The sequence below is a fragment of the Narcine bancroftii genome, chromosome 1, assembly GCF_036971445.1.
Source record: "Narcine bancroftii isolate sNarBan1 chromosome 1, sNarBan1.hap1, whole genome shotgun sequence".
Lineage (NCBI taxonomy): Eukaryota > Metazoa > Chordata > Chondrichthyes > Torpediniformes > Narcinidae > Narcine > Narcine bancroftii.
Window position 1 is genome coordinate 194479456 of NC_091469.1, and position 13050 is coordinate 194492505.

General features: G+C 37.5%; 1 protein-coding gene across 5 annotated transcripts in view; it reads right to left on the minus strand.

The window, feature by feature from the left end:
• The window catches only part of LOC138736679 (rap guanine nucleotide exchange factor 1-like), a 201933-nt gene that overhangs the window by 48569 nt on the left and 140314 nt on the right, over positions 1 to 13050 (minus strand). For 2 of the 5 annotated variants that reach the window (XM_069886576.1, XM_069886599.1), the window contains one exon: positions 119 to 211. The exons of the other annotated variants lie outside the window; for them this stretch is intronic. In XM_069886576.1, coding sequence (XP_069742677.1) covers positions 119 to 211 — 93 coding nt within the window. The remainder of the gene's footprint in view (positions 1 to 118; positions 212 to 13050) is intronic. 5 annotated transcript variants of the gene reach the window in all.

A 13050-nucleotide genomic window follows, 5' to 3' on the forward strand; every position in this document is an offset into this window, starting at 1 on the left:
TTTATTAATGATGAGTATCACAGCACAATGAAATGAGCAGCACAATAGAAAACCATTCCAACATGCTTTCTTCTATAGCCAAGCACCAAAGACTCAACATGCTTCGGATGCTACTTACTGCTTCAGAGTGAGAGAGGTCTCCATTGGTTTGGTTGGACGAATACAGATTAACATATTCACCCTCACCAGCATCCTCACTATTGCTCTCGCTCTACAGGAGAGAAGACCATAAGGTCTCAAGATATTCACTCCCACTTCAGTGCAAAATGGTATTCAAACTCAAGACAATAATCAAAGTTTAGCTAATCCCCATTATTCAAACTCTGATTTTGAGCTCAATCTCCCATTTTTATTCTTTTTATTCCAAAAGGCACTTGAAATGCTCTGCCACAGTTTATTTTTCCATCCACTCACCCATTTAGCATGTTTAAATGATATGCACCTTATTTCACTTGGGAGAACAAAACATCCAGATGATGCATTTGCTTTTTACCCTAACAATACTGTTAATGCCAAAAGCTTTGCACCAGAAACTGGTTATTTCATTTTTAGCCTCTCCCTTGCTTGTCGTGACACATACTTGGCTGCGTGGTAAGTAGCTTTCTCTTCAAGACCATACTCAAGTAGCTGTATTTCAAGTCCTGATGAATAATCTTCACACAAATTATTAACGAACTTTTCCAGAATATTGTTAAATTTGCACTTGTTTTATCATTTTACATTTTAATTTAGATATTATTTCTATCTGGATTATGTATGATTACTTTCCACAATGTTTGCAATAAAATTAAACCAAATGAAGAAAGCCTCACTGATATTAAAGTTTAAAACAAATCAAAGATACCAGATATTTGGCATAATAAAGCACATTTTTCAAGTCCTCATAATTTGTGACATTGTTTATCAAAATCATATTCAAAATGAACGGTCAATTTAAATGCTATGGTTACCTATTTTCCCCAATCGTAAATAAAATTTACACACAGATTTTACATGAGTGCATTGAAACGTTTTTCTATTCCTCATTCCAGAGGAAGAGGTGATTTTCATTCTATAAATATCTAAATAATCCACAGAAGATTTTATTATCAATAATGAATGTGGTGAATTAAAGATTATGCAGGTTGAAACTCTCTAGTCTGGTATTTTGTGGTCCAAACAACTCCCATCAACCAACAAGTATTAAATCTGTAGTATTAATTCTAACCAAAATGTAACTAAGATCTAAAATTAACTAAGATCTGTACTAATCTAGAACTAATTTGCCCACCAGTGCAACTTTTATGATTTCAGCCTACATACAGCACTCCAGACATATATAAAAAAAACATTGGGTTATGGTTAATTCTCAGAACTTACGTGACCTGTTAAAAATAACAATTCTTTTCCCCAGAGGATGATGATCGGGGAAATGTCTGCAGCCTGGATATTCTGTGGTCCACTACCAGTCAGATTACAAAGGTGCCAGACTAGAGAGTTTCAATCTATACTATGAACCTTGGAAGTTGAATCATGAATTTTAATAAGAAACTACAATAATTTAGCAATAAGTAGATTCTTGACTTAATTTTGAAATTTACATTCAAAGTCAATCATATATTAAAAATATCAGCCTACTAAAGAGTTCAAGATATCAAATACATGGTTGTCCACAATCAATTCAACACAAATGTCAAGAATAAATAGGTCATGCTAACAGGTCACAAGATAATAACCTGAATCTCATTGGCATTTGTGGGCTACACCAATGGGATCAGTAGTCACCTGTGGAAACTGCAGTAATTTCTAGATAGAGAGTGTTAGCAGTTGTGGTTACCATACTATAGAAAGGGCATAGTAGTGCCAGAAGGAGTACAAGAAGAAATTCACCAGGATATTGTCTAAATTGGAGGGCTTTAGTTGCAAGAAGAAATTGGATAGGCTGGGATTGTTCTCACTGAAAGTGGCCAAGGGATGCTCTCAAAGGTTTATAAAATATGAAGCATAGATAGGGCAAGTAGTCACCGTCTTTTCTCCCCCATTACCCCCCCTCCTTGTCCCATAAGAGATACAGGTTTAAGGTGAGACGGGAAATGGAAGATCCAAGGGGCATGTTTCCAGAGGATGCTGGGTTTATGGAATAAGCTGCCAAAGGAAGTAGTAAAGGCAGGGACGTGCACTGTGCTCATAAAGCAATGACAAGAAAACAGAAAAAGAATAGCGGGATTACAGACCAAATGCAGGAAAGCAAGATTGGTGGAATAAAGGGGACTACAGAGATACAAGAGGAACTGGCAAAAGTTCATTGGAAAGGAACACTTTCAGGGAGGACAGTAGAGTAGCAATAGCTGGAGTTTCTATGCAAAATAAGGAAAGTGCAGGACAGGTATATTCCAAAAAAGAAATATTTGAATAGAAAAAAATGACAAAACTATGGCTAACAAGAGAAGTTAAAGCCAAAATTAAAACAAAAGAAAGTTCATACAAGGAAGCAAAAACTGGTGGAAAGATAGATGACTTAGAAGGTTTTAAAAGCAGAAAGGAAAGAAGGCAACTAAGAACGTCATTAGGAAGGAAAATATGAACTTTAAAGGAGGCTAGTAAATAATACCAAAAAAGATACTAAAAGCTTTTTTAAGTATACAGGTACACGATCCTTTATTTGGAACCCTTGTGGGACAGTGTGTTCCGAATTTCAGATTTTTCTGGATTTCAGAAAGCCAGATTTAAGCCCACCCGAATTGTGCTGCCGTATCCAACCCCATCCCCTTCCAGTCGCCCTGCCATCTCCCCCCACCCCCTCTCACCCGCCTAACTCGCGCTGCTGGTTTCCCGTTCGCCCATCTCGCGCTGCAGGTCTCCCGCCCGCCTGATTCGCGCTGCCTGTCTCTCCCCCACCCCCGGCCGCCTGACTCGCGCTGCCGGTTTCTCCCCCTTGCCCGCCCGACGCGCTGCTGGTCTCTCCCCCTCGCCCGCTCAACTCATGCTGCCGCCTCTCTCCCCACTTGCCAGATTTTGGATCGTTCTGGATTTTAGATGTCCGGATAAAGGATTGTGTACTTGTATTGAGAATAAAAAAGAGGCAAGAGCAGATAAAGGACTGCTAGAAAATGACACTAGAGAAATTGTAACGGTGACAAGGAGATGACAAATGAATGATCACTGTGAAAGACATTAGTATACTGGACTTTCAAGGGTGTCAGAGAAGAGAGGTGGATGTTGTCACGATCACCAAAGAGAAAGTTCTTGAGAAGCTAAAAGGCGCAAGGGTGGCAAGTCTCCCAGACCAGATGGAATGCACACTCAGGTTCTTAAAGAAGTAGCTACAGAGATTGTGGTTACATTACTAATGATCTTTCAAGAATCAATAGATTCTGGCATGGTTCCAGGGGACTGGAAAATTGCAAAACTCACTCTGCTATTTAAAAAGGGAGGGAGGCAGCAGAAAGGAAATTATAGACCTGTTAGCCAAACATTGGTGGTTCGGAAGTTGTTGGAGTCAATGTCAAGGATGAGGTTATGGAGTATTTGGAATTACATGACAAGATAGTCCTAAATCAGCATGGTTTCCTTCAACAAGCAGGCTAGACAAAGGACATGCAGTGGATGTTGTATATTTGTACTTTCAAAACAAAAGACCTTTGACAATGTTTTGCATATGAGGCTACAACAAGATGGAATTACAAGAAAGATACTAGAGCATTAGCTGTTCAGGAAGAAACAGAGAGTTTGAATAAAGGGATCCTGTTCTGGTTGACTACCAGTTACCAGTGGTGAACCGCAGGGGTAGGGCCACATTTTTTTTTTGGAGTTGTATGTTAATGATTTCGATTGTGAAATAAAAGGCTTTGTAGTTAAGTTTGCAGATGATACAAAAATAGGTGGAGGGTCAAGTAGTGAGGAGGAAACAGAGAGGCTGCAGAGACTTAGATTGGGAGAAGTGGCAAATTAAATATAATATTGGAAAGTGTACAGATCTACACTTTGGTAGAAGGAATAAAAGGGCAGGCTATTATTTGGATGGGGAGATAATTCAAAATTCAGACATACAAAGGGACTTCGGAGTCCTAGTGCAGGATACGCTAAAAGTTAACCTCCAGGTCAAGTCGATGGCAAAGAAGGCAAATTCAATGTTGGCATTCATATCTCAAGGAATAGGGGACAAGAGCATAGATGTGATGCTGAGGCTTTATAAGGTACTGATGAGGCCTCACTTGGAGCACAGAGTACAATTTTGGGCTCCTTATTTAAGAAAGGGTGTGCTGGTATTGGAGAGGGTTTAGAGAAGAATAATGGCTGAAATGAAGGAATTAGTATACAAGGAATATAACTTCAGGACTGAAGGCACCCATTTAAAGCATTTAGCCAGAGTGGCAAACCTCCAGAATTTGTTACCATAAGCAGCTGTGGAACCAGGTTGTTGGGGGAATTTAAGCCAGATATTGATACTTATCTGAATAGTCAGTCTATCAAAGGTTATGGGGAGAAGGCATAGGCCTGAAGCTGAGTGGAAGAATGGATCAGCTCATGATGGAATGACACAGCAGACTCAACGGGCCTACTTCTGCTCCTGTATCTTATGGTCTTTTATCCAATGAACCAATACTCTTCTAATGGTGGTGAAAATTTTCAGTGCAAGATATGAACCAGTTCTGCAGCTCTCTTCCAATATAAAATTGTAAGCACTGAATTGCATACAACCAGCACTTGCTAAATTGGAAAGATGGAACAAGCAGCAATAGCTAGAAACTGCTACTTTGTGGTGTGTTTTCTCTAAACATCTAGACTAGAGGCACTATTGAGCTCAAGATTTTACTTAAAGATTAACATTTGCACAGAATTTTTTTTTCCAAATCTAGAAATTGTCTAAAGCTGTGCTGTTCGTCATTTTCATCCATACCCTCTCCATCTCCGTAGTAGACTACTTCAACATCATTTGACATTCAGCTCATCTCTGCTACTATTCATACAATTATTTTTTTTAAACCATTCAAATCTTTTCATCATTCCATGTTCCTCTGATAAATCTATAATCATCTACTTTACAAAAATAAGCTCATAAAACTCTCCTTAGTAAAACCACAAAAATGCTGGAGGAACTCAGCAGGTCTCGCAGCATCCATGGATGAAGATATATTATCAACATTTTGGGCCTGAGCTCTTTGTACCTTGAAGAAGGGCTCAGGCCTGAAATTTTGGTTAGATATCTTTACCTCCTATGGACGCTGTGAGACCTGCTGAGTTCCTCCAGCAATTTTGTGGTTTTACTACAATCACAGCAACTGCAGGCTGCCGTGTTTCGCCTCATAAAACTCTTAGTGTTATAAAATTTGTTCAATGTTTGAATCACATTTTATGCCTTCACTTCTATCCCACACTGGCTCCCACTAATAATGCCATAATGTTAAATCCAATACACCATTCCATCCCCTTCTTTTCTAACTCCACAACAGCACAGGTAGTCTTCTTGATCTTTGCTCTGACAATTCTTGATTTCTTCACTTCATTGTTGACGACCATACTTCTTCCTATCTTGATCTAAATTACATGCATTTTCCCTGCTCTCTTGTTAAAACCTACCACATAACCAAGGTCTTAGACCACCTGCCCTAAATCTCCTGTTGCTCACAACACTATGTTTTAGTGACATTTTGGGCCATTGCATTTACATGATGCTGCCAATATAATCAAAGCTTTTTTTCAGCTTTTGACAACTGCATCAATGATTTCTCTTCCTCAGGATACAGGATTAAATACATTCCTGCTAGAAGGCAAAACTGAATGTGATGCCAATATTTCTCTCATGTCTGAATAATTTATATGTAACAAGATGCCTCAGAGATCAAACCATATCCTGCCACCTTGGAGTGCTGTAGCTAAGTTTATTTAAGTAATTGTCTTGGTAAACCAAGCCACTATCAAGCTACAACATTACTCTTACTCTCCTTTTGCAATAGATGTTTCAAGTTACTTTTGCAACCCTGGCACTTTTACATTGCCCTGTCCTTTATTTCTTTTATTACTTGTACTCTAACTACAATTTCCTTTCTCCTTAGTACCTTTTCTATTGATCACAATCCAAAATAGTACAATTCACATCTTTTCATAATTCAAATTCAGCGCTACTTATTTCTTCTACAACTTCCATACATATCAGCACAAACATGGAACCAAAGAATGCTTGGTGTGGCAAATAAAATCAGTGGATTAATAGTTTATGCACTTTTTGGGTCTTACTGACTTCTATCTTACATGGTAAGTTGGCCCTGACGAAATAACCATTAAAATAGCATTAAAATTTCATTTCTTACCAACATTCCATGTTGTTATAAAAACAAAGCTGGATTTTGAAACCACCCTTTTCCAAAATACATTTTCAATGGAGTACATCTTCATTTGCATGCTTTACATTTAGAGTGTTCAATTATTTGGTTTAGGGAATAGATATAAAGGTATAAATCAAGTTCTTTGATGCCTGTTGCTGATTTAGGATGGTTTATTAAGAGTGTAGGCTTTGAAAAGCACTGAAGTTATCATAAGAAATTCTCACCGAAGTAGTTTGGAGAGAGGTGGGGAAAGCAGATTCAGGAGGGAGGCAGACAGGAACAGGCTTTGCATTGTCATGAGAGCAGTCCAGCAGTTCCGTAGCTTTCACAATGCTAGCTGAGCCTGGCAAAGTTAGATCGGAGCTCCTCGATTGGTGCACAGCTGGAAAGTGGGAGGAGATAGTGCAAAGAGAAGGAGATGCAGAGGTATGATGGTGAGCAACAAAGTCCTGCGAATAGGATCTAAAAACCGACTTGAACTGAGGAGAGAGAAAGAAAAAGGAGAAGTTCATAGGTCACATAAAAATTCAGGCAAATCTTTTGTATGCAAGTCATCTGCAATTTCTCCCCTCCCATGTACCTTACATTTCTGACTACTTGATTTCTCATCAATAATCAATTTCACAAATAAATTGAACTACATATTCCTCAGTCAATGGCAACATTTAGCCTGCATTGTTTGTTCAGATCACAGGTTCACACAAAGCAAACAATCAAGTACCAAGTAGTGTCAGATATGTGTAAAATGCTAATTATTCTAAATTTTCTGGGGTTACTTTCAAACTCAAAAAGTCTCCCACAGAAAATTTGCTTGCACTCAGGGGATAATCTAGCAGATCTTGCCAAAGAAATAAAAACAGAAAATAATGGAAGTCGTCAGATCAGGTAGCTTCTGTGAAAAGGGAAAACATTCAATTTTAGTTTGATCACTTTTCGTCAAATATTAGAAATAAACACATTTTAAGTTGCAAATGTGTGTGCAGTGACCGATAGAGATTAGGCGATACAAGATATTTTGCCACTGGCTGACTAGGTGGTGAAGGCTTGTAAGTAACAGCTAAACTCCTTGGAAGGGTCTCAGAAGATGACTGAGGAATGGAGAATTTAAAAAAAGGCTGATGTTCAGAGATACAAAATACTGCCATTACTGGAAATACTCAGCAGGTCAAGCAGCATCATCTCTAGCACATTTGTGCATTGCAGGCACCTTTGGAGATGTTATTTGAGGTTATATTGGGCCTTTCTGGAACAGTGTAATGGATCAGAGGTTGAAATGGGAGAGGGTGAGAAAATCAAAGCAAAGCTTCCAGTTGAGGACCACCCTATGGTACTCTGTAAAGCTGCCTTCCAATTGGCATCTGGCCCCACCAATGTATAAGACACCACAATGGAAGCACCAAATGCAATACACTAAATTTTTTACATTTTAAATTAATTTTTAAAAAATAATTTAAAAAAATTAGATATACAGAACGGTAAAAGGCTATTTCAGCCCATGAGTCCATGCCGCCCAATTTACATCCAATTAACCTACACCCCCGCTATGTTTCAAATGGTGGGAGGAAACTGGAGACCTGGGGAAAACCCACGAAGACATGGGGGGAGAATGTGTCTTAGATTTTGTACTTTAAATGAATGGGGGGGGAGGTAGGGAGGGTGGGATGGGAGGAGGGGGGGGGGGAGAAAATGACACTATATATTTGAAAAGGAAAATGTATGTATCTTGGTCAGTGTGGTTTATGGTGTGAAAAATAAAAAATTTAAAAAAGACATGGGGGGAGAACATACAAATTCTTTAGGCAGCGCAGGATTTAAACCCTGGTCCCGATTGCTGGCACTGTAAAGGCATTACGTTAACTGCTACACCAACTATGCCGCCCCTTGGGAATGCAAGAGACTGCAAATGGCAAACTCAATGGGCTATATAGCCTATTTCTGCTCCTATGTTTTATGGTCTTGATCTAGGATCTCAACCCAAAAGGCTAACTCTCCTTTATCTCCACAGATATTGTTCCACATGGAGTTCCTAAAGAAATTTTTTTCTTCTATACACACAATGAATTGGAAGTCGTATAAGCAAACTGTTGTTTTAATGGTCATAGATGAAGGGGAATTGGAGAAGGTAAAAGAATGAAGCAGGGACTTCTGGAAGCAAAAAGGAGGAAAGCAGAAATAAGATGGAGCCACTATAATAAAAAAGGTGACAGAAATGACAGATAATCCTTTGAATGTGGAGACTGGAGATGTAATGGTGCCACTGGATGAACTGAAAATTTTGTGCTCTTCCATTCGCTTAATGAATTTAATTCTCTGGCATTTGATTCCATTTGTTTGAGGAGTAGAAGATAGCAGACTTGATCAAGGTCATCAACCAATAGTGAATGGTGGACAGAGCATTGGCTTATTTCTGTAAAACATGATCACATGATCAATTTCCTTGGGATACACCAAAGTAAAAGATGCATTAAAATATAATGGGAAGATTTGTTCAAATGTTTTGGACAACAAGAACCTTGCAAAGTAATTAAAAATAATTTGATCAATGCAAAACAGCATCTATGAAAATGAAACTGACCAAAATAACTTCAGAAATGCAAATCACAATACAGTCTTACATATCTTAGATCCAAAGACAAATAAACATCTGATGAGGTCTGATAAAAGTTAAAATTATATTGGTTAATAAAAAATGTTAACCAATACTTACCATTTACAGGCATAATAGTCAAAAAAAGAAAACTCTCAACATTTGTAAATAATTCCAGATTGAACTAAGGATTGTGAAATCTGTGAAAGCAAAATGGCAGATGAACTGCAGTTCTGTGCTAACGAGCAAGATTTTAAAAACAACTTTTTAATCACAATTCTCATTAACAGTGAAGTATTTCTAAAATGAAATTCAAATCCTGATATGATCACCTTAAAAAACTTCCTGAAGAATGCAACTTTTATGAAGATTATCAGCCATCTCGGTATGCCATATTCCCACAAATGATTTTATTGTGTTTTACTCATTATTTAAGGTGTTTTAATTGATTTGGGGCTCTGAATATCAAAAACATCTTATCTCACAGCACTGTTTATCCACATATTAAGTTCTATGTATCTACCATTGTGTTGTAGACAAACCACAGTTACAGCTTGAAAGAATTTTAAAATTAAACTTGTGTAGATAATTTTCCTGCATCAAATGAATTAAAAATAGTTACTAAATGGGGGAATTCATTGCTTTATGATGGTTAGGTTTGGAGAGTATGAACATAGCTAAAGCTCTAGTTGCCTACAACCTGCAAAAAAGACTGGTTTGCAGATTCAATTACAATCAGTTATAAAGTGTGTGAAGGAAAGAAATGAAGAAATGCACTTGTAAGATCTTGCTTTACTTAGTGTTCAGTCTTGAGAATCAACACAAAAGACCACGCATCAATACAAGCAGTAGAATCAGAATTTATTGTCATGAACAAAACTGTTTTGCAGCAGGCATCACAGATGTAAAATTACTATAAATAACATTTAAAAAATAATTAATAAATCAATGAGTGCAAAAGAAGAGAAGGTGAAGTAGTGTCTGTGGTTCATTGTCCATTCAGAAATCTGATGACTGAGGAGAAGAAGGTGTTTCAGTACCTTCGGCCTCCTGTACCTCCTTCCTGATGGTAGCAGTGGGAAGTCAGTATGGCTGGGTAGCAAGGGAGACACCATCTCTTGCAATTGTTCTTAATGGAGTGAAGGCTGATGCCATGATGGCACTTGGCTGAGTTCACAACTCTCTATAGTTTTTTCCTGTCGTGTTCATTGGCACCTCCATACCAATGATGCAACTAGTTAGAATGCTTTCCACAGTACATATGTAGAAATTTGTGAGTCTCAGGTGACATACCAAATCTTCTCCAACTCCTCATGAAGTATAGCCGCTGGCAAGTCTTCAGAGATGTTGACATCAGGAATTTGAAGTTCTTAACCCTTTCCACTGCTGACCCCCTCGGTAAGGACTGGTTTGTGTTCTCTTAATTCCCCCCCCCCCCACCCTGAAGTCCACAATCAATTCATTAGCCTTGCTACACCAGCTGATCTTATTCCAGCTCATTGCCATCCATGCTTCTGCCAATGACGACGATGTCAAATGCAAATTTGTAAATGGCATTTGAATTGTGCGAGCCACACGCTCAAGGCTATAGAGCGAGCACGCATCATTGAGGTGCTCCTGTGTTGATTGTCAGTGAGGAGAAGACTTTGTTTCCAATTCATACTGACTGTGGTCCTCCGATGAGGAAGTCAAGGGTCCAGCTGCAGAGGCAGGAGTAGAGCCCCAGATTTTTAAGCTTGCTGACCAGTACTGAGGGTATGATGGTGATGAAAGCTGAGTTGTAGTTGATGAAAAGTAGCCTTCTGAATGTGTTGCATTGGCCACCCTCTGTCATTTATACTAATATTTCTTTACTTATTCAGGTTTCAAATTCTATTCAATTTTGCCCATGTGAAGTTCCTTATGATACCCAGTTTATTAAAAATGTTATGTAAATTGACCTACAATAGTTAGTTGTGACAATTAAGCCCTCATGAATGAATTGGGATGAAACCTCTGGTTTCATCCTCTGGGATGAAACTTTCCTATTGAACTTATTGCATGCAATTACAACCTAATTTCATCCAAACTAGATGTTCTGTTTAAGTCTACACAATTAATGTCCACTCAGCTATTAAACCACACTAACTGAAAAATAAAATATCTCAAAAAACTCTAATAGATTGGTCAGGCAGGATCTACCCTTTAAAAAACCATGCTGACTTGGACCTATCCTGTCATACATCTCTAGGTATTTCATCACCTCATCCTTGAGGATCGACTCTAATATCTTCCCAACAACCGACGTCAGACAAATCGGCCTATAGTTTCCTTTTTTCTGTCTCCCACCTTTCTTCAACAGCGGAACCACATTGGCAACCTTCCAATCCTCTGGAATATCTCCAGAGTCTATCAATTTCTGGTAGATCATCACCAATGGATCTACAATCTCCAATGGATCTACAATCTCCAATGGATCTACAATCTCCAATGGATCTACAATCTCCAATGGATCTACAATCTCCAATAGGTGGAGTTGTTCAAGTGAACCGGTACGGACTTGAAGAACCAACATGGCCTGTTTCCATATGGTTATATGGTTATGTCCTGTCAATGCGAAAATCAAGCATCTGATGTCTCTGCCTTCTCCTAATGCAAATTGACAGATTCCCCATCTAAGGGATCAAGAACTTGCAGTTTTGTCTGTTTAGAAAACCTATCAGCAATTTCCCTCATAATATACTTCTAACTCAATTGCTTAAAGTGTACTTAAATAAGCCACAGTTAATCTATTTCGCCTTCAATTTTTAGCCAATATAGATAGGCTTTCCTTTGCCTGTCCCAAACCTATTTTGAAAAATAGAAAATCTTGAATTTGCCAAAAATGCTCGAATGGTAGTAGGAAAATAACTCCATATATACCATCTACTTTATCTTAAATAAAAACCTGTGTCTATTATAAATTTTAAAATTAAAGTATCCAAGCTATCCATTTTTAGTTTTGTGATCATTCAACCAATCATTGCCAAGTTTTAGTGTGTCGAGTCTAAATTTTAATCACATCCAATAACACTAACCCTCTCCTGATTCCTGACTGGTGATGATATCTTTTTTCTTTTTCAATATTTTTATTAACATTGAAATTTCACATCCAAAAGTACAAAGTACATACAGATATGTTAAAATTCAAAAAGATACATTACATTTTAATTATATTATTTCATCCAAGGTACTCCACATTTTAATCAAAGAGATTATATAGTATTCATTACATTATTATTTAAAAAAAGGAAAAATCTTAACCCACTACCAAGAAAGAAGCTGTTTGGCCAAAAAAATAAAGAGAATCCATATCAGTGGTAAATTACCTAATTAGTCAACAGTTCTACCTTCATAACAATTATAAAAGTAATTCAAAAAGCATCCCCAGTGTTTGAAAATTTAAATTCAAATCAGAAATTGAGCATCTAATCTTCTCTTAGTTTAAAGATGACATGATGTTACATAACCATTGAGCATGTTTAGGCAGGGTAAAGTCCCTACATCTGATCAACACTGCCCACCAAGCCACGAGAGAAATAAAAGCTAATACATGTAGCTCAGATATCGTTAAAGTTACATCTCTCTCTCCAACAATACCAAATAAAGCAGTTAAGGGATTTGGTTTAAAATTAACTTTAAAAAGTGTAGAGAAGTTAAATTAGCTCTGGAAATAGCGAGCAAGTGCATTGCTGTTACTTGCAAATCAGATGTTTCTTTAACATTAGGAAGAAGGCAAACAGAAATTCAAAGCTATATTCCATTAGTAAAAAATTACATATAATTTGAAAGGTAAATATTCTACTTTTTTTACAGGTTTATTTACATATGCTTAAACATTAGGATTGAATTTATAAATAATTCTTTTGATTCCTCTGGTTCCATGAAGTTTTCCCTCAATAAATTATGTTTTTTTGTGCAAATGTTTTTATGTGAGATCTTCAAGCGTTTCCAAGAGCAATCCAACATTATAATGTATATTCACTATATTTTTCTTAGTATTTTAGTGGGTTTTTTCTTCTATTTTTTTTGTGGTTTTAGTTTTTTTTGAGGGCAGGTAGTAGGGGTTTTTGGGGAGGGGGCAGGGGTGGGAGGGTGTATTAGTTTTTTTTTCCTTTCCTTATATAAAATAAACATGTA